The sequence below is a fragment of the Lepisosteus platostomus genome, chromosome 6 (assembly GCF_059453375.1).
Source record: "Lepisosteus platostomus isolate fLepPlt1 chromosome 6, fLepPlt1.hap1, whole genome shotgun sequence".
NCBI lineage: Eukaryota > Metazoa > Chordata > Actinopteri > Semionotiformes > Lepisosteidae > Lepisosteus > Lepisosteus platostomus.
The window spans coordinates 2,407,677-2,428,268 of record NC_142616.1 but is presented as its reverse complement, the minus strand read 5'-3'; the positions used below and the strand labels follow the sequence as shown (position 1 = coordinate 2,428,268).

The 20,592-nt window shown below is 52.8% G+C and overlaps 3 protein-coding genes across 3 annotated transcripts in view; 1 reads left to right on the top strand and 2 right to left on the bottom strand.

Annotated features, from left to right (window-relative positions):
- Positions 1 to 20,592, bottom strand: part of LOC148659587 (ceramide synthase-like) — a 164,848-nt gene that overhangs the window by 90,514 nt on the left and 53,742 nt on the right. The window lies entirely within an intron of this gene.
- On the top strand, positions 86 to 7,419 carry pagr1 (PAXIP1 associated glutamate-rich protein 1). Its single transcript, XM_088637390.1, has 5 exons — positions 86 to 328; positions 1,107 to 1,324; positions 2,546 to 2,813; positions 3,620 to 3,708; positions 5,639 to 7,419. Exons 2-5 carry the CDS (start codon positions 1,111 to 1,113, stop codon positions 5,860 to 5,862), a joined length of 795 nt encoding a protein of 264 aa, XP_088493516.1. The 5' UTR covers positions 86 to 328; positions 1,107 to 1,110; the 3' UTR covers positions 5,863 to 7,419.
- mvp (major vault protein) overlaps positions 9,152 to 20,592 on the bottom strand; it is a 34,243-nt gene continuing 22,802 nt past the window's right edge. The window contains exons 12-17 of the mRNA XM_088637326.1: positions 18,254 to 18,398; positions 16,719 to 16,930; positions 12,993 to 13,109; positions 12,781 to 12,907; positions 11,112 to 11,300; positions 9,152 to 9,453 (exon numbers count right to left, since the gene is read on the bottom strand). Coding sequence (XP_088493452.1) covers positions 9,328 to 9,453; positions 11,112 to 11,300; positions 12,781 to 12,907; positions 12,993 to 13,109; positions 16,719 to 16,930; positions 18,254 to 18,398 — 916 coding nt within the window. The 3' untranslated portion in view covers positions 9,152 to 9,327. The remainder of the gene's footprint in view (positions 9,454 to 11,111; positions 11,301 to 12,780; positions 12,908 to 12,992; positions 13,110 to 16,718; positions 16,931 to 18,253; positions 18,399 to 20,592) is intronic.

Genomic DNA, 20,592 nt, shown 5'->3' with positions numbered 1-20,592 from the left:
CAAAGGAGACCAATCACAAGAGTCTTTAACCAACCGAGCCAATCGGGATTGAGCGAGTGAGCGCACGTATGGGCCGGAAGTAGAGGAACGACAGACGGAAACCGGAAGAGGAAGTGGCCCAAGATGGCGCTTTGTTTACAGTGGATACTGGGCGCCGAAGGTTGGAAACGTTCTTCGCGGCGGGTTGAATTGACCCATGAATTTCACCTGTTGTAACACTGTCGATTTATCGTATCCTGCGCCATCAGCATCTCTGGAGTTCTCGTCCCATGTTTGTCTTCAACTCAGTGTCTTCGGCGCTGTTTTAGTACTTGGAAGATAGAGAACGGTAAATATCAGTGTGTCTGTATGAACCCCTCTCTCTCTCTCAGTGCAGTGTTAATGTACTGGAGTGTCCAGTCAGTGTGTGTGTATTAACCCCTCTCTCTCTCAGTGCAGTGTTAATGTACTGGAGTGTCCAGTCAGTGTGTGTGTATTAACCCCTCTCTCTCTCTCAGTGCAGTGTTAATGTACTGGAGTGTCCAGTCAGTGTGTGTGTATGAACCCCTCTCTCTCTCTCAGTGCAGTGTTAATGTACTGGAGTGTCCAGTCAGTGTGTGTGTATTAACCCCTCTCTCTCTCTCAGTGAAGTGTTAATGTACTGGAGTGTCCAGTCAGTGTGTCTGTATTAACCCCTCTCTCTCTCAGTGCAGTGTTACTGTACTGGAGTGTCCAGTCAGTGTGTGTATTAACCCCTCTCTCTCAGTGCAGTGTTAATGTACTGGAGTGTCCAGTCAGTGTGTCTGTATTAACCCCTCTCTCTCAGTGCAGTGTTAATGTACTGGAGTGTCCAGTCAGTGTGTCTGTATGAACCCCTCTCTCTCTCAGTGCAGTGTTAATGTACTGGAGTGTCCAGTCAGTGTGTGTGTATTAACCCCTCTCTCTCTCAGTGCAGTGTTAATGTACTGGAGTGTCCAGTCAGTGTGTGTCTGTATTAACCCCTCTCTCTCTCTCAGTGCAGTGTTAATGTACTGGAGTGTCCAGTCAGTGTGTGTGTATTAACCCCTCTCACTGTCAGTGCAGTGTTAATGTACTGGAGTGTCTGTATTAACCCCTCTCTCTCTCAGACTCATGCAGTCTGCAGAGTCCTCGGACTCCTGCCTCAGAGAGGGGATCCAGTCTCTGGGTGTTGGGGAGAGAGAGCGACCAGAGAGAGGAGCGCAGGCTGAAGACGGAGGAGAGGAGGAGAAAGAGGAGCAGGAAGAGCTGGAGGAGGAAGATGAAGATTGTGTCAGAGAGACAGGGGAGTCCCAGCAGGGAGAGGGAGAGAGGGACGGAGATAAAGGTAAAGTGTTCTGTGTGCTGTGTGCGTGTGTGTGGTGACCTCTCTCTCTCTGTCCAGTGTGTGTGTGTGGTGACCCCTCTCTCTCTCTCAATTCAATTCAATTCAAGGTGCTTTATTAGCATGACCGATGGGTACAATCAGTGTTGCCAAAGCAAATAAAAATAATAAAATTAACATGCCTGTGTCGCCCAGTTTCTATGGCCAGGTTGTGGTCACTGAGCCTGTACTTTGTCAGGGTCTGTTTCTGTTTGTTATTTTTTATTTTGGTCAGATATTCAGCTAGTGTGTATTGTCTGTTTAAGGTTCTGTAGCATTCCAGTTTATGTTGTGTTTGTGTGTGTTTATCCCAGTGTGTGAGATATTGCTGTTTGATCTGTGCTGTGATGTGGTTGAGTCTTGGTTGTGGTGCTCTAGCAGTGCTGTCCTGAGGCTGGTTAGTGTTGGTGTGGCTCAGGTCGGTGAGCCTCAGGACCAGCTGGCTCAGGGGGCTCTGTTTTGGGCTCAGCTCTTGGCTCAGCAGGGCTTTGTGGTGGTAGGAATTTTGGTCGCTGTTTTTTAGGTGTAGCCAATACTTTAATACTCTCTTCTGTATGTTTATCAATAGTGGGTACTGGCCTAATTCGGCCCTGCACCCGTTGTTAGGAGTTTTTCTCTGCACACGGAGGATGTTTCTACAGATCTCCATGTGCAGAGTTTCTGTGGGGTGTTTGTCCCATTGGGTGTAATCCTGGTCTGTGAGGGGACCCCAAACTTCACTGCCGTATAGGGCAATGGGTTGGATTACACTTTCAAATATTTGGAGCCAGATTCTTGTTGGTGGGTTGATGTTGAAGAGCCTCCTTCTTATTGCGTAGAAAGCCCTGAGTGCCTTCTCCCTCAGTGCCTTCACTGCCAGGTCAAAACTCCCGGAAGAGCTGATGGTGAGACCGAGATATGTGTAGCTGGATGTGTGCTCCAATGTGTTGTTGTTCAGTGTGAATTTGTACCTGTTTCCCTGAGGTCTGGCTTTCTTCTGGAAAACCATAACTCTGGTCTGTGTCCAGACTGTGTGTGTGGTGACCTCTCTCTCTCTCTGTCTCTCTGTCTCTCTGTCTCTCTGTCTCTCTCTCTCTCTCTCTCTCTCTCTCTCTCTCTCTCTCTCTCTCTCTCTCTCTCTCTCTCTCTCTCTCTCTCTCTCTCTCTCTCTCTCTCTCTCTCTCTCTCTCTCTCTCTGTGGTCCAGGTGGAGAGATGGACAGAGTGCAGGAGGAGGAGTGGGAGGTGCCCTGCAGTGACGAGGAGATCGAGGACCCGGAGCACTGGACACCCCCCCCAGAGGAGATCAAGCGTCTGTACGGCATCCTCGCGCAGGGGGGCGTCCTGGAGCTGAGCCTGCCCCCACTGCCCCGCAGACCCCCCACCCCCGAGCACAGCAGCTCCCCCGAGGGAGACGGCGAGGACTCGGAGGAGGAGAGGGAGAGGAGAGAGAGGGAGGAGAGGGAGAGAGACAGGTGAGTCTGGACTGGCAGGAGGAGAGGGAGAGGAGAGAGGGAGAGAGACAGGTGAGTCTGGACTGGCAGGAGGAGAGGGAGAGAGACAGGTGAGTCTGGACTGGCAGGAGGAGAGGGAGAGAGACAGGTGAGTCTGGACTGGCAGGAGGAGAGGGAGAGAGACAGGTGAGTCTGGACTGGCGGGAGGAGAGGGAGAGAGACAGGTGAGTCTGGACTGGCAGGAGGAGAGGGAGAGAGACAGGTGAGTCTGGACTGGCGGGAGGAGAGGGAGAGAGACAGGTGAGTCTGGACTGGCAGGAGGAGAGAGAGAGAGACAGGTGAGTCTGGACTGGCAGGAGGAGAGGGAGAGAGACAGGTGAGTCTGGACTGGCAGGAGGAGAGGGAGAGGAGAGAGAGGGAGGAGAGGGAGAGAGACAGGTGAGTCTGGACTGGCAGGAGGAGAGGGAGAGGAGAAAGAGGGAGGAGAGGGAGAGAGACAGATGAGTCTGGACTCACAGGAGGAGAGGGAGAGGAGAGGGAGAGAGACAGGTGAGTCTGGACTGGCGGGAGGAGAGGGAGAGGAGAGAGAGGGAGGAGAGGGAGAGAGACAGGTGAGTCTGGACTGGCAGGAGGAGAGGGAGAGGAGAGAGAGGGAGGAGAGGGAGAGAGACAGGTGAGTCTGGACTCGGAGGAGGAGAGAGACAGGTGAGTCTGGACTCGGAGGAGGAGAGGGAGAGGAGTGTCAGAGAAAGTGAGACTGCACACAGAGATGATGAGAAGGATGTCCTGTGTTATTTCACTCTTCACTCTTTATCTTCTGTTTATAGGGCTCCCAGTCCAACAGAGTTTGACTTTGATGATGAACCAACTCCTGTGACCCCGAAAAACACCTACATCAACCGTCGCAGAACTCCAGGTACCCCATTCTCTCTGCTCACCCTCCACTGTCCCCCTGTTTGCAGTCAGTGTGTGTGTGTGTATTAACCCCACTCTCTCTCAGTGCAGTGTTACTGTACTGGAGTGTCCAGTCAGTGTGTCTGTATGAACCCCCCTCTCTCTCAGTGCAGTGTTAATGTACTGGAGTGTCCAGTCAGTGTGTCTGTATGAACCCCCCTCTCTCTCAGTGCAGTGTTAATGTACTGGAGTGTCCAGTCAGTGTGTCTGTATGAACCCCTCTCTCTCTCTCAGTGCAGTGTTAATGTACTGGAGTGTCCAGTCAGTGTGTCTGTATTAACCCCTCTCTCTCAGTGCAGTGTTAATGTACTGGAGTGTCCAGTCAGTGTGTGTGTATTAACCCCTCTCTCTCTCAGTGCAGTGTTAATGTACTGGAGTGTCCAGTCAGTGTGTCTGTATTAACCCCTCTCTCTCTCTCAGTGCAGTGTTAATGTACTGGAGTGTCCAGTCAGTGTGTCTGTATGAACCCCCCTCTCTCTCAGTGCAGTGTTAATGTACTGGAGTGTCCAGTCAGTGTGTCTGTATGAACCCCTCTCTCTCTCTCAGTGCAGTGTTAATGTACTGGAGTGTCCAGTCAGTGTGTGTGTATTAACCCCTCTCTCTCAGTGCAGTGTTAATGTACTGGAGTGTCCAGTCAGTGTGTGTGTATTAACCCCTCTCTCTCTCAGTGCAGTGTTAATGTACTGGAGTGTCCAGTCAGTGTGTCTGTATTAACCCCTCTCTCTCTCTCAGTGCAGTGTTAAAGTACTGGAGTGTCCAGTCAGTGTGTCTGTATTAACCCCTCTCTCTCTCTCAGTGCAGTGTTAATGTACTGGAGTGTCCAGTCAGTGTGTGTGTATTAACCCCTCTCTCTCTCTCAGTGTGTGTGTATTAACCCCTCTCTCTCTCTCTGTGTGTGTGTATTAACCCCCCTCTCTCTCTCTCAGTGCAGTGTTAATGTACTGGAGTGTCCAGTCAGTGTGTGTGTCTTAACCCCTCTCTCTCTCAGTGCAGTGTTAATGTACTGGAGTGTCCAGTCAGTGTGTCTGTATTAACCCCTCTCTCTCTCAGTGCAGTGTTCATGTACTGGAGTGTCCAGTCAGTGTGTGTGTATTAACCCCTCTCTCTCTCAGTGCAGTGTTAATGTACTGGAGTGTCCAGTCAGTGTGTCTGTATTAACCCCTCTCTCTCTCAGTGCAGTGTTAATGTACTGGAGTGTCCAGTCAGTGTGTCTGTATTAACCCTTCTCTCTCTCTCAGTGTGTGTGTATTAACCCCCCTCTCTCTCAGTGTTTCTGTATTAACCCCTCTCTCTCTCTCAGTGTGTGTGTATTAACCCCCCTCTCTCTCAGTGTGTGTGTGTATTAACCCCTCTCTCTCTCTCTCTCTCTCTCTCTCTCTGTGTGTGTGTATTAACCCCTCTCTCTCTCTGTGTGTGTGTATTAACCCCTCTCTCTCTCTCAGTGTATGTATTAACCCCTCTCTCTCTCTCAGTGTGTGTGTGTGTATTAACCCCTCTCTCTCTCTCAGTGTGTGTGTATTAACCCCTCTCTCTCTCTCAGTGTGTGTATTAACCCCTCTCTCTCTCTCTCTCTCTCAGTGTGTGTATTAACCCCTCTCTCTCTCTCTCTCTCTCTCAGTGTGTGTATTAACCCCCCTCTCTCTCTCTCTGTGTGTGTATTAACCCCTCTCTCTCTCAGTGTGTGTGTATTAACCCCTCTCTCTCTCTGTGTGTGTGTATTAACCCCTCTCTCTCTCTCAGTGTGTGTGTGTGTATTAACCCCCCTCTCTCTCTCTCTCTCTCTCTCTCAGTGTGTGTGTGTATTAACCCCTCTCTCTCTCTCTCAGTGTGTGTGTGTATTAACCCCTCTCTCTCTCTGTGTGTGTATTAACCCCTCTCTCTCTCTCTCTCAGGGTCCTCGGCCCGGTCTCAGCGCCGGGAGGCCCGTCTAGACAAGGTTCTGTCGGACATGAAGCGTCACCGCCGGCTGGAGGAGCACATCCTGCAGACGGGCCGGGACCTGTTCAGGCTGGAGACCCCCGAGACGGGCGCCCCGCCCATCCCGCCGCCCGCGCCCGGCTCTCAGAGCTGCACAGACCCCAGCCACATCTTCTCCCCCCGCCAGCGCCGCTACTAGGGGGCGCTGTCTGTCTGTCTGTCTTACAGCAGGAGAGAGAGACAGACTGGAGGAGCTCCTCTCCACTGGGTCTGTCTGTCTGTCTGTCTGTCTTACAGCAGGAGAGAGAGACAGACTGGAGGAGCTCCTCTCCACTGGGTCTGTCTGTCTGTCTGTCTGTCTGTCTGTCTTACAGCAGGAGAGAGAGACAGACTGGAGGAGCTCCTCTCCACTGGGTCTGTCTGTCTGTCTGTCTGTCTTACAGCAGGAGAGAGAGACAGACTGGAGGAGCTCCTCTCCACTGGGTCTGTCTGTCTGTCTGTCTGTCTGTCTGTCTGTCTGTCTGTCTTACAGCAGGAGAGAGAGACAGACTGGAGGAGCTCCTCTCCACTGGGTCTGTCTGTCTGTCTGTCTGTCTTACAGCAGGAGAGAGAGACAGACTGGAGGAGCTCCTCTCCACTGGGTCTGTCTGTCTGTCTGTCTGTCTGTCTGTCTGTCTGTCTGTCTGTCTGTCTGTCTGTCTGTCTTACAGCAGGAGAGAGAGACAGACTGGAGGAGCTCCTCTCCACTGGGTCTGTCTGTCTGTCTGTCTGTCTGTCTTACAGCAGGAGAGAGAGACAGACTGGAGGAGCTCCTCTCCACTGGGTCTGTCCGTCTGTCTGTCCGTCTGTCTGGGCTCGCCCCGTTGGGGTGGGTTTCCTCTCCCAGGCCCGAGTCATGCTGGGGGGTTAGAGGGCTACTGGGGAAACTGGCCCCGGGCTGGGAGTGTGCGTCTGTGGGTGTGTGTCCTGCCATGAACTTCTCCCTACAGTGGTACAAAAACTCATCCAGCTCCCAGTCCAGTCAGTCCAGTCCAGCCTGGAGAGTCTCAGACTGCTCTGTCAGTGTCAGTGGAGTCTGATTATAATCCCAGTTCAGAACTCATCCAGCTCCCAGTCCAGTCAGTCCAGTCCAGCCTGGAGAGTCTCAGACTGCTCTGTCAGTGCCAGTGGAGTCTGATTATAATCCCAGTTCAGAACTCATCCAGCTCCCAGTCCAGTCAGTCCAGTCCAGCCTGGAGAGTCTCAGACTGCTCTGTCAGTGTCAGTGGAGTCTGATTCTAATCCCAGTTCAGAGCTCGTCCAGCTCCCAGTCCAGTCAGTCCAGTCCAGCCTGGAGAGTCTCAGACTGCTCTGTCAGTGTCAGTGGAGTCTGATTATAATCCCAGTTCAGAACTCATCCAGGTCCCAGTCCAGTCAGTCCAGTCCAGCCTGGAGAGTCTCAGACTGCTCTGTCAGTGTCAGTGGAGTCTGATTATAATCCCAGTTCAGAACTCATCCAGCTCCCAGTCCAGTCAGTCCAGTCCAGCCTGGAGACCCTCAGACTGCTCTGTCAGTGTCAGTGGAGTCTGATTATAATCCCAGTTCAGAACTCATCCAGCTCCCAGTCCAGTCAGTCCAGTCCAGCCTGGAGAGTCTCAGACTGCTCTGTCAGTGGAGTTTAATTATAATCTGTCAGTCACCAACCTATTTCCTTGTCTGTGGGGATAATAAATGCTTTGTACATATTGTTCATTTGGAATTAAACAGCCTGTCCCCACCCTGGTCTCCTGTCCCTGCTGATGCGAGACTCGGGTTTCCTCACACAGACAGAGGCGGGACGGTTCTGAGGTTCTTGTCCAGCACATGATCTGTGCGCCCTGTAGGTCTCTCTGATCCCTGCAGCAGTGTTTGAAGAACAGTGCTGAACAGTGAACACTGAACCAAACACTTGAACACTGAACCGAACCCTTAAACACTTGAGTCCTGAACTGAACCCTTAAACAGTTGGAACAGGAAAGCTCAACGTGCCGACAGCTGTGTGGTCAGGTCACCCCCGAAAGATGCAGTTCGCCAGGGGCATTCATCTAGAGCAGACGAGTCAGGAAGAGGTGGTCTAGAGCAGGCACGAGACAAGTGGTGAACTAGAGCAGGCACGAGTCAGGAAGAGCTGGTCTGGAGCAGACACGAGTCAGGAAGAGCTGGTCTAGAGCAGGCACGAGTCAGGAAGAGCTGGTCTGGAGCAGGCACGAGACAAGTGGTGAACTAGAGCAGGCACGAGTCAGGAAGAGCTGGTCTAGAGCAGACACGAGACAAGTGGTGAACTAGAGCAGACACGAGTCAGGAAGAGCTGGTCTAGAGCAGGCACGAGTCAGGAAGAGCTGGTCTAGAACAGACACGAGTCAGGAAGAGCTGGTCTAGAGCAGGCACGAGACAAGTGGTGAACTAGAGCAGGCACGAGTCAGGAAGAGCTGGTCTAGAGCAGACACGAGTCAAGTGGGGAACTAGAGCAGGCACGAGTCAGGAAGAGCTGGTCTAGAGCAGGCACGAGTCAAGTGGGGAACTAGAGGAGACACAAGTCAGGAAGAGCTGGTCTAGAGCAGACACGAGACAAGTGGTGAACTAGAGCAGACACGAGTCAGGAAGAGCTGGTCTAGAGCAGGCACTAGACAAGTGGTGAACTAGAGCAGGCACGAGTCAGGAAGAGGTGGTCTAGAGCAGACACGAGACAAGTGGTGAACTAGAGCAGGCACGAGTCAGGAAGAGCTGGTCTAGAGCAGGCACTAGACAAGTGGTGAACTAGAGCAGGCACGAGTCAGGAAGAGCTGGTCTAGAGCAGGCACGAGACAAGTGGTGAACTAGAGCAGGCACGAGTCAGGAAGAGCTGGTCTAGAGCAGGCACGAGACAAGTGGTGAACTAGAGCAGGCACGAGTCAGGAAGAGCTGGTCTAGAGCAGGCACGAGTCAGGAAGAGCTGGTCTAGAGCAGGCACTGCTCTAGGAAGTCTTGGTCTAGACCAGACAACACAGGAACTGCTGTTCTAGAATATAGACAAACACTGGAAGGGCTGATCTAGAGCAGACACAATACATAGGAAGTCATGGTCTAGATCACACAACACACAGCAAGTGCTGATCTAGAACGGACAACAGGAAGTCCTGCTATAGAAGAGAGACACAGGAAGTCTTGTTCTAGAGCAGACACGACGCATAGGGAGTGCTGATGGAGAACAGGTAAGCTCTCGGAGGTGAAGGTGCAACACCGAAGAGGAACCAGCCGAAAGGTCAGGCTGTGTGGAGGTGCGTCACGCGACAGGGACAGGGTGTACACTCTGTATGAACACACCCGCCCCATCAGCGGTTCTGAAAACCCCACCAGGGAAGGACAGGCTTGCCGCTCTGGGGTCGTTTCGGACCAGAGCCATCAGATAGGCCGCCCTTCTTTACACAGAGGGCGGTGGGAGAGTGGAACGAGCCGCCCAGGCGCGTCACAGATAACACAAGAGACTCCTCTGCAATTAACCATTGGTTTATTGGACAATCTGAGAGGGGTGATCACAGACGAGCCGGCAGAGACAGCGAGTGGCTCGTCTGCCCTACCCAGCCCCACTTCAGAAGAGCAGATCAGCCATCGGAAAAGCTCAGCGTCTGGTGTCGGGCCTTCTCCTTCCTTCCAGCCCCTCCCCCCCTCACTCCTTCGGCCCAGAGCTCGGCAGCGCCCCCAGCAGGCCGTTGGCGGTGGTGAAGAGATTGATGGGGGAAGAGCCGTCAGTGATCAGCGTGGACTGGAGACCCAGAGACTGGAGCATCTTCACCTGGAGAGACAGAGAGAGAGGGGTTAATACACACACACTGACTGGACACTCCAGTACATTAACACTGCACTGAGAGAGAGGGGTTAATACACACACACTGACTGGACACTCCAGTACATTAACACTGCACTGAGAGAGAGGGGTTAATACACACACACTGACTGGACACTCCAGTACATGAACACTGCACTGAGAGAGAGGGGGGTTCATACAGACACACTGACTGGACACTCCAGTACATTAACACTGCACTGAGAGAGAGAGGGGTTCATACAGACACACTGACTGGACACTCCAGTACATGAACACTGCACTGAGAGAGAGAGAGGGGTTAATACACACACACTGACTGGACACTGCAGTACATTAACACTGCACTGAGAGAGAGGGGTTAATACAGACACACTGACTGGACACTCCAGTACATTAACACTGCACTGAGAGAGAGGGGTTAATACACACACACTGACTGGACACTCCAGTACATTAACACTGCACTGAGAGAGAGGGGTTAATACACACACACTGACTGGACACTCCAGTACATTAACACTGCACTGAGAGAGAGAGAGGGGTTAATACAGACACACTGACTGGACACTCCAGTACATGAACACTGCACTGAGAGAGAGGGGGGTTCATACAGACACACTGACTGGACACTCCAGTACATTAACACTGCACTGAGAGAGAGAGGGGTTCATACAGACACACTGACTGGACACTCCAGTACATGAACACTGCACTGAGAGAGAGAGAGGGGTTCATACAGACACACTGACTGGACACTGCAGTACATTAACACTGCACTGAGAGAGAGAGGGGTTAATACAGACACACTGACTGGACACTCCAGTACATTAACACTGCACTGAGAGAGAGAGGGGTTAATACCCACACACTGACTGGACACTCCAGTACATTAACACTGCACTGAGAGAGAGAGGGGGGTTAATACACACACACTGACTGGACACTCCAGTACATGAACACTGCACTGAGAGAGAGGGGTTAATACACACACACACTGACTGGACACTCCAGTACATTAACACTGCACTGAGAGAGAGAGGGGTTAATACACACACACTGACTGGACACTCCAGTACATTAACACTGCACTGAGAGAGAGAGGGGTTCATACAGACACACTGACTGGACACTCCAGTACATGAACACTGCACTGAGAGAGAGAGAGGGGTTAATACACACACACTGACTGGACACTGCAGTACATTAACACTGCACTGAGAGAGAGAGGGGTTAATACAGACACACTGACTGGACACTCCAGTACATTAACACTGCACTGAGAGAGAGAGGGGTTAATACCCACACACTGACTGGACACTCCAGTACATTAACACTGCACTGAGAGAGAGAGGGGTTAATACACACACACTGACTGGACACTCCAGTACATTAACACTGCACTGAGAGAGAGAGGGGTTCATACAGACACACTGACTGGACACTCCAGTACATGAACACTGCACTGAGAGAGAGAGGGGTTCATACAGACACACTGACTGGACACTCCAGTACATTAACACTGCACTGAGAGAGAGAGAGGGGTTAATACAGACACACTGACTGGACACTCCAGTACATTAACACTGCACTGGGAGAGAGGGGTCAGTGCTCTGCAGACGCAGTACCTGAAGCTCTGGTCCAGCTCTGGCGATCTCTCGGATGGTCTCGGCCCCGATGCTCTCGATCATGTCCTTGAACTTGCGGCTCTCGATGGCGGCGATCTTCTCCTGCTTCTCCACCTCCAGCCTGTTCATCTCGCGCTGGTACTCCAGCTCCTGCTCTCGCGCCTTAGACAGGCGAGCCAGCTCGCCCTCCTGCACACAGACAGCACCACAGAGCCCCGAGTTCACACACAGACAGCAACCCAGAGCCCCGAGCTCACACACAGAGCCCCGAGCTCACACACAGACAGCACCACAGAGCCCCGAGTTCACACACAGACTCACACACACAGACAGCAACACAGAGCCCCGAGCTCACACACAGACAGCAACACAGAGCCCCGAGCTCACACACAGACAGCAACACAGAGCCCCGAGCTCACACACAGACAGCAACACAGAGCCCCGAGTTCACACACAGACAGCAACACAGAGCCCCGAGTTCACACACAGACAGCAACACAGAGCCCCGAGCTCACACACAGACAGCAACACAGAGCCCCGAGTTCACACACAGACAGCAACACAGAGCCCCGAGCTCACACACAGACAGCAACACAGAGCCCCGAGCTCACACACAGACTCACAAACACAGACAGCAACACAGAGCCCCAAGTTCACACACAGACTCACACACACAGACAGCAACACAGAGGCCCGAGCTCACACACAGACAGCAACACAGAGCCCCGAGCTCACACACAGACTCACACACACAGACAGCAACACAGAGCCCCGAGCTCACACACAGACTCACACACACAGACAGCAACACAGAGCCCCGAGCTCACACACAGACAGCAACACAGAGCCCCGAGCTCACACACAGACTCACACACACAGACAGCAACACAGAGCCCCGAGCTCACACACAGACTCACACACACAGACAGCAACACAGAGCCCCGAGTTCACACACAGACTCACACACACAGACAGCAACACAGAGCCCCGAGCTCACACACAGACAGCACCACAGAGCCCCGAGCTCACACACAGACTCACACACACAGACAGCAACACAGAGCCCCGAGCTCACACACAGACTCACACACACAGACAGCAACACAGAGCCCCGAGCTCACACACAGACAGCAACACAGAGCCCCGAGCTCACACACAGACAGCAACACAGAGCCCCGAGCTCACACACAGACAGCAACACAGAGCCCCGAGTTCACACACAGACAGCAACACAGAGCCCCGAGCTCACACACAGACAGCAACACAGAGCCCCGAGTTCACACACAGACAGCAACACAGAGCCCCGAGTTCACACACAGACAGCAACACAGAGCCCCGAGTTCACACACAGACAGCAACACAGAGCCCCGAGCTCACACACAGACAGCACCACAGAGCCCCGAGTTCACACACAGACTCACACACACAGACAGCAACACAGAGCCCCGAGTTCACACACAGACTCACACACACAGACAGCAACCCAGAGCCCCGAGCTCACACACAGACAGCAACCCAGAGCCCCGAGCTCACACACAGACAGCAACACAGAGCCCCGAGCTCACACACAGACAGCAACACAGAGCCCCGAGCTCACACACAGACAGCAACACAGAGCTCCGTACTCTCACACAAGCACGCACACTCAGACACGCGCGCGGCTCCTCACCGCCTCGATGCGCTGAGCCTCGGCCTTCAGTCTGGCCTCTGCGACGGCGGCCTCTCCCTGGATCTTCGCTGCCTCGGCCTTGGACTGGGCCTCAGCCTTCGCGGCGCCCGTGCTCTCCACCGCAGAGCTGGAGGGGCAGAGGGCAGGGGGCGGGCGTCAGCGCGGGGGGGGCCCGAGCGGATGGGGGGGGCGGGGGCTTGGCGTGGGCTGACCTGAGCGCCTCCAGCTCCAGCAGCTCCCTGCGGGCCTTCTCTGCCTCCGCCTGGTCCGTGATCCGCTGCCTCTCCAGCCTCCCCTTGGCCTCCTGCTCCAGCCGCTCGGCCTCGTGGCTGACCAGGGGGGGAGAGAGAGAGAGAGATTGTCAGAGAGAGAGGGAACTGAGGAACAGTGAGCCTGTCTCTCAATAATAATAATACAGTGTGTGATCTCCTGTCCCAGCCTGAGGAACAGACAGTGAGCCCGTCTCTCAATAATAATAATACAGTGTGTGATCTCCTGTCCCAGCCTGAGGAACAGTGAGCCTGTCTCTCAATAATAATAATACAGTGTGTGATCTCCTGTCCCAGCCTGAGGAACAGTGAGCCCGTCTCTCAATAATAATAATACAGTGTGTGATCTCCTGTCCCAGCCTGAGGAACAGTGAGCCTGTCTCTCAATAATAATAATACAGTGTGTGATCTCCTGTCCCAGCCTGAGGAACAGACAGTGAGCCTGTCTCTCAATAATAATAATACAGTGTGTGATCTCCTGTCCCAGCCTGAGGAACAGTGAGCCTGTCTCTCAATAATAATAATACAGAGTGTGATCTCCTGTCCCAGCCTGAGGAACAGTGAGCCCGTCTCTCAATAATAATAATACAGTGTGTGATCTCCTGTCCCAGCCTGAGGAACAGACAGTGAGCCCGTCTCTCAATAATAATAATACAGAGTGTGATCTCCTGTCCCAGCCTGAGGAACAGTGAGCCCGTCTCTCAATAATAATAATACAGTGTGTGATCTCCTGTCCCAGCCTGAGGAACAGACAGTGAGCCCGTCTCTCAATAATAATAATACAGTGTGTGATCTCCTGTCCCAGCCTGAGGAACAGACAGTGAGCCTGTCTCTCAATAATAATAATGCAGTGTGTGATCTCCTGTCCCAGCCTGAGGAACAGACAGTGAGCCTGTCTCTCAATAATAATAATACAGAGTGTGATCTCCTGTCCCAGCCTGAGGAACAGTGAGCCCGTCTCTCAATAATAATAATACAGTGTGTGATCTCCTGCCCAGCCTGAGGAACAGACAGTGAGCCCGTCTCTCAATAATAATAATACAGTGTGTGATCTCCTGTCCCAGCCTGAGGAACAGACAGTGAGCCTGTCTCTCAATAATAATAATACAGTGTGTGATCTCCTGTCCCAGCCTGAGGAACAGTGAGCCCGTCTCTCAATAATAATAATACAGTGTGTGATCTCCTGTCCCAGCCTGAGGAACAGACAGTGAGCCCGTCTCTCAATAATAATAATGTAGTGTGTGAGCTCCTGTCCCAGCCTGAGGAACAGACAGTGAGCCCGTCTCTCAATAATAATAATACAGTGTGTGATCTCCTGTCCCAGCCTGAGGAACAGACAGTGAGCCTGTCTCTCAATAATAATAATACAGTGTGTGATCTCCTGTCCCAGCCTGAGGAACAGACAGTGAGCCCGTCTCTCAATAATAATAATACAGTGTGTGATCTCCTGTCCCAGCCTGAGGAACAGACAGTGAGCCCGTCTCTCAATAATAATAATACAGTGTGTGATCTCCTGTCCCAGCCTGAGGAACAGACAGTGAGCCCGTCTCTCAATAATAATAATACAGTGTGTGATCTCCTGTCCCAGCCTGAGGAACAGACAGTGAGCCCGTCTCTCAATAATAATAATACAGTGTGTGATCTCCTGTCCCAGCCTGAGGAACAGACAGTGAGCCCGTCTCTCAATAATAATAATACAGTGTGTGAGCTCCTGTCCCAGCCTGAGGAACAGACAGTGAGCCTGTCTCTCAATAATAATAATACAGTGTGTGATCTCCTGTCCCAGCCTGAGGGACAGACAGTGAGCCCGTCTCTCAATAATAATAATACAGTGTGTGATCTCCTGTCCCAGCCTGAGGAACAGACAGTGAGCCCGTCTCTCAATAATAATAATACAGTGTGTGATCTCCTGTCCCAGCCTGAGGAACAGACAGTGAGCCCGTCTCTCAATAATAATAATACAGTGTGTGATCTCCTGTCCCAGCCTGAGGAACAGACAGTGAGCCCGTCTCTCAATAATAATAATACAGTGTGTGATCTCCTGTCCCAGCCTGAGGAACAGACAGTGAGCCCGTCTCTCAATAATAATAATACAGTGTGTGATCTCCTGTCCCAGCCTGAGGAACAGACAGTGAGCCCGTCTCTCAATAATAATAATACAGTGTGTGATCTCCTGTCCCAGCCTGAGGAACAGACAGTGAGCCTGTCTCTCAATAATAATAATACAGTGTGTGATCTCCTGTCCCAGCCTGAGGAACAGACAGTGAGCCCGTCTCTCAATAATAATAATACAGTGTGTGACCTCCTGTCCCAGCCTGAGGAACAGACAGTGAGCCTGTCTCTCAATAATAATAATACAGTGTGATCTCCTGCCCAGCCTGAGGAACAGACAGTGAGCCCGTCTCTCAATAATAATAATACAGTGTGTGATCTCCTGTCCCAGCCTGAGGAACAGTGAGCCCGTCTCTTAATAATAATAATACAGTGTGTGATCTCCTGTCCCAGCCTGAGGAACAGTGAGCCCGTCTCTCAATAATAATAATACAGTGTGTGATCTCCTGTCCCAGCCTGAGGAACAGACAGTGAGCCTGTCTCTCAATAATAATAATACAGTGTGTGATCTCCTGTCCCAGCCTGAGGAACAGACAGTGAGCCCGTCTCTCAATAATAATAATACAGTGTGTGATCTCCTGTCCCAGCCTGAGGAACAGACAGTGAGCCCGTCTCTCAATAATAATAATACAGTGTGTGATCTCCTGTCCCAGCCTGAGGAACAGACAGTGAGCCCGTCTCTCAATAATAATAATACAGTGTGTGATCTCCTGTCCCAGCCTGAGGAACAGACAGTGAGCCCGTCTCTCAATAATAATAATACAGTGTGTGATCTCCTGTCCCAGCCTGAGGAACAGACAGTGAGCCTGTCTCTCAATAATAATAATACAGTGTGTGATCTCCTGTCCCAGCCTGAGGAACAGACAGTGAGCCTGTCTCTCAATAATAATAATACAGTGTGTGATCTCCTGTCCCAGCCTGAGGAACAGACAGTGAGCCTGTCTCTCAATAATAATAATACAGTGTGTGATCTCCTGTCCCAGCCTGAGGAACAGACAGTGAGCCCGTCTCTCAATAATAATAATACAGTGTGTGAGCTCCTGTCCCAGCCTGAGGAACAGACAGTGAGCCCGTCTCTCAATAATAATAATACAGTGTGTGATCTCCTGTCCCAGCCTGAGGAACAGTGAGTCTGTCTCCCAATAATAATAATACAGTGTGTGATCTCCTGTCCCAGCCTGAGGAACAGTGAGTCTGTCTCCCAATAATGCTCCAGCCGCCTACAGTATATGTCAATATTTTATAATATGTCTTTGTTGTAAATGTCTGTAACATGTCTGTAGATTTTATTTTACTTCTATTTTTTGTTTTGTTTCCTGTGAATTTCATTATTTTTATTTGCTTTGGCAACACTGATTGTACCCCTCGGTCATGCTAATACAGCACCTTGAATTGAACTGAAAGTGCATTGAGAGGGAGTGATTGTCAGAGAGAGAGACAGGCAGGGGGAGAGAGAGAAACTGGCCTTGTTACTGAGAGAGAAAGGGGCTGGCCTCTTCACTAAGAGAGAGAGACAGGCAGGCAGGGAGAGAGAGAGAGAGAGAGAGAGACAGGTACCGGGCAGCTGCCTCCTGTGAGTTGGTGGTGATCTCGATGGCCAGCTGCACACTCTTCTGCAGGGCGTCCCGGGTCCTCTGGTCCACAGGCTCCACCGACTGGATGTCCACGCTGGTGATGACCAGTCCGTTCTGGGGGAACCGCAGACTGGACCGGATCTTCATCGACTCGTCGAACCCGAACACTGCCGAGCAGATGATGCGGATTGAGTTCTAGACAGGCAAGAGAAAAAAGAACTTAATACAGACCCCAGAGACACTCCTCACACAGAGAGATGAATACAGACCCTAATACAGACCCCAGAGACACTCCTCACACAGAGAGATGAACACAGACCCTAATACAGACCCCAGAGACACTCCTCACACAGAGAGATGAACACAGACCCTAATACAGACCCCAGAGACACTCCTCACACAGAGAGATGAACACAGACCCTAATACAGACCCCAGAGACACCCCTCACACAGAGAGATGAACACAGACCCTAATACAGACCCCAGAGACACTCCTCACACAGAGAGATGAACACAGACCCTAATACAGACCCCAGAGACACTCCTCACACAGAGAGATGAACACAGACCCTAATACAGACCCCAGAGACACTCCTCACACAGAGAGATGAATACAGACCCTAATACAGACCCCAGAGACACTCCTCACACAGAGAGATGAACACAGACCCTAATACAGACCCCAGAGACACTCCTCACACAGAGAGATGAACACAGACCCTAATACAGACCCCAGAGACACTCCTCACACAGAGAGATGAACACAGACCCTAATACAGACACAGAGACACTCCTCACACAGAGAGATGAACACAGACCCTAATACAGACCCCAGAGACACTCCTCACACAGAGAGATCAATACAGACCCTGATACAGACCCCAGAGACACTCCTCACACAGAGAGATGAATACAGACCCCAATACAGACTCCAGAGACACTCCTCACACAGAGAGATGAACACAGACCCTAATACAGACCCCAGAGACACTCCTCACACAGAGAGATGAACACAGACCCTAATACAGACCCCAGAGACACTCCTCACACAGAGAGATGAACACAGACCCTAATACAGACCCCAGAGACACTCCTCACACAGAGAGATGAACACAGACCCTAATACAGACCCCAGAGACACTCCTCACACAGAGAGATGAACACAGACCCTAATACAGACCCCAGAGACACTCCTCACACAGAGAGATGAACACAGACCCTAATACAGACCCCAGAGACACTCCTCACACAGAGAGATGAACACAGACCCTAATACAGACCCCAGAGACACTCCTCACACAGAGAGATCAATACAGACCCTAATACAGACCCCAGAGACACTCCTCACACAGAGAGATGAACACAGACCCTAATACAGACCCCAGAGACACTCCTCACACAGAGAGATGAATACAGACCCTAATACAGACCCCAGAGACACTCCTCACACAGAGAGATGAACACAGACCCTAATACAGACCCCAGAGACACTCCTCACACAGAGAGATGAACACAGACCTTGTGGAAGTCGTCGAACTGCACAGAGGCCACGGCTCCTCGGATTCTCGAGGCCACGGCCTTGCAGGCGTCGCCGATGAAGTCGGGGACGGAGAAGAGGTGGGACGCCTCCGCCGGGTCGCTCCGGTCCTTGATGTCGAAGTGCCTGGGGGTGATGGGAGAAGGAGAGGTGGAGACGCGTCTCTGTGGACAGTGGTGCTTACCCCAGGACAGCTCTCCTCAGACCCCCTACCAGTCCGGCCCGGCCCATATCTCCCCAGTACTGGTACCAGTACCAGTCTGGCCCAGCCTATTTCTCACCAGTACCAGTACTGTTACCAGTCCAGCTCAGCCCATATCTCCCCAATACCGGTACCAGTACCGGTCCAAATCCAATCTGCTATTACCCCCAGTACCAGTACTGGTACCAGTCCAGCCCAGTGTGCTCCACCAAGGCTCTGCCAGTACTAGTATCCAGTCTGGTCATCTGCAGTCTGGCTCTCCCCAGGTCCAGTCTGCTGACCAGCTGCAGTCCAGTCCAGTCCAGTCCAGTCCAGTCCAGTCAGGTCCAGTCGGGTCCAGTCGGGTCCAGTCGGGTCAGTGGTCAGTACCAGTTGTAGGAGAGCTGCAGCTGCAGGCGGGCGTGGTCCGCGGTCTCGATGGTGATGATGTCGGTGCAGAAGTCCAGTCCGGTCCAGTCCAGTCCGGTCAGTGGTCAGTGGTCAGTGGTCAGTACCAGTTGTAGGACAGCTGCAGCTGCCGGCGGGCGTGGTCCGCGGTCTCGATGGTGATGATGTCGGTGCAGAAGTCCAGTCCGGTCCAGTCCAGTCCGGTCAGGTCAGGTCAGTGGTCAGTGGTCAGTGGTCAGTGGTCAGTACCAGTTGTAGGAGAGCTGCAGCTGCAGGCGGGCGTGGTCCGCGGTCTCGATGGTGATGATGTCGGTGCAGAAGTCCAGTCCGGTCCAGTCCAGTCCGGTCAGGTCAGGTCAGTGGTCAGTGGTCAGTGGTCAGTACCAGTTGTAGGAGAGCTGCAGCTGCAGGCGGGCGTGGTCCGCGGTCTCGATGGTGATGATGTCGGTGCAGAAGTCCAGTCCGGTCAAGTCCAGTCAGGTCAGGTCAGTGGTCAGTGGTCAGTGGTCAGTGGTCAGTACCAGTTGTAGGAGAGCTGCAGCTGCAGGCGGGCGTGGTCCGCGGTCTCGATGGTGATGATGTCGGTGCAGAAGTCCAGTCCAGTCCGGTCCGGTCCGGTCCGGTCAGGTCAGTGGTCAGTGGTCAGTGGTAAGTGGTCAGTGGTCAGTGGTCAGTGGTCAGTGGTCAGTACCAGTTGTAGGACAGCTGCAGCTGCAGGCGGGCGTGGTCCGCGGTCTCGATGGTGATGATGTCGGTGCAGAAGTCCAGTCCGGTCCAGTCCAGTCCGGTCAGGTCAGTGGTCAGTGGTCAGTGGTCAGTGGTCAGTGGTCAGTGGTCAGTGGTCAGTGGTCAGTACCAGTTGTAGGAGAGCTGCAGCTGCAGGCGGGCGTGGTCCGCGGTCTCGATGGTGATGATGTCGGTGCAGAAGTCCAGTCCAGTCCGGTCCGGTCCGGTCAGGTCAGTGGTCAGTGGTCAGTGGTCAGTGGTCAGTACCAGTTGTAGGAGAGCTGCAGCTGCAGGCGGGCGTGGTCCGCGGTCTCGATGGTGATGATGTAGGTGCAGAAGTCCAGTCCAGTCCGGTCCGGTCCGGTCAGGTCAGTGGTCAGTGGTCAGTGGTCAGTGGTCAGTGGTCAGTGGTCAGTGGTCAGTTGTAGGAGAGCTGCAGCTGCAGGCGGGCGTGGTCCGCGGTCTCGATGGTGATGATGTCGGTGCAGAAGTCCAGTCCAGTCCGGTCCGGTCCGGTCAGGTCAGTGGTCAGTGGTCAGTGGTCAGTGGTCAGTGGTCAGTACCAGTTGTAGGACAGCTGCAGCTGCAGGCGGGCGTGGTCCGCGGTCTCGATGGTGATGATGTCGGTGCAGAAGTCCAGTCCAGTCCAGTCCGGTCCGGTCCGGTCAGGTCAGTGGTCAGTGGTCAGTGGTCAGTGGTCAGTGGTCAGTGGTCAGTACCAGTTGTAGGAGAGCTGCAGCTGCAGGCGGGCGTGGTCCGCGGTCTCGATGGTGATGATGTCGGTGCAGAAGTCCAGTCCAGTCCGGTCCGGTCAGGTCAGTGGTCAGTGGTCAGTGGTCAGTGGTCAGTACCAGTTGTAGGAGAGCTGCAGCTGCAGGCGGGCGTGGTCCGCGGTCTCGATGGTGATGATGTCGGTGCAGAAGTCCAGTCCAGTCCGGTCCGGTCCGGTCAGGTCAGTGGTCAGTGGTCAGTGGTCAGTGGTCAGTGGTCAGTACCAGTTGTAGG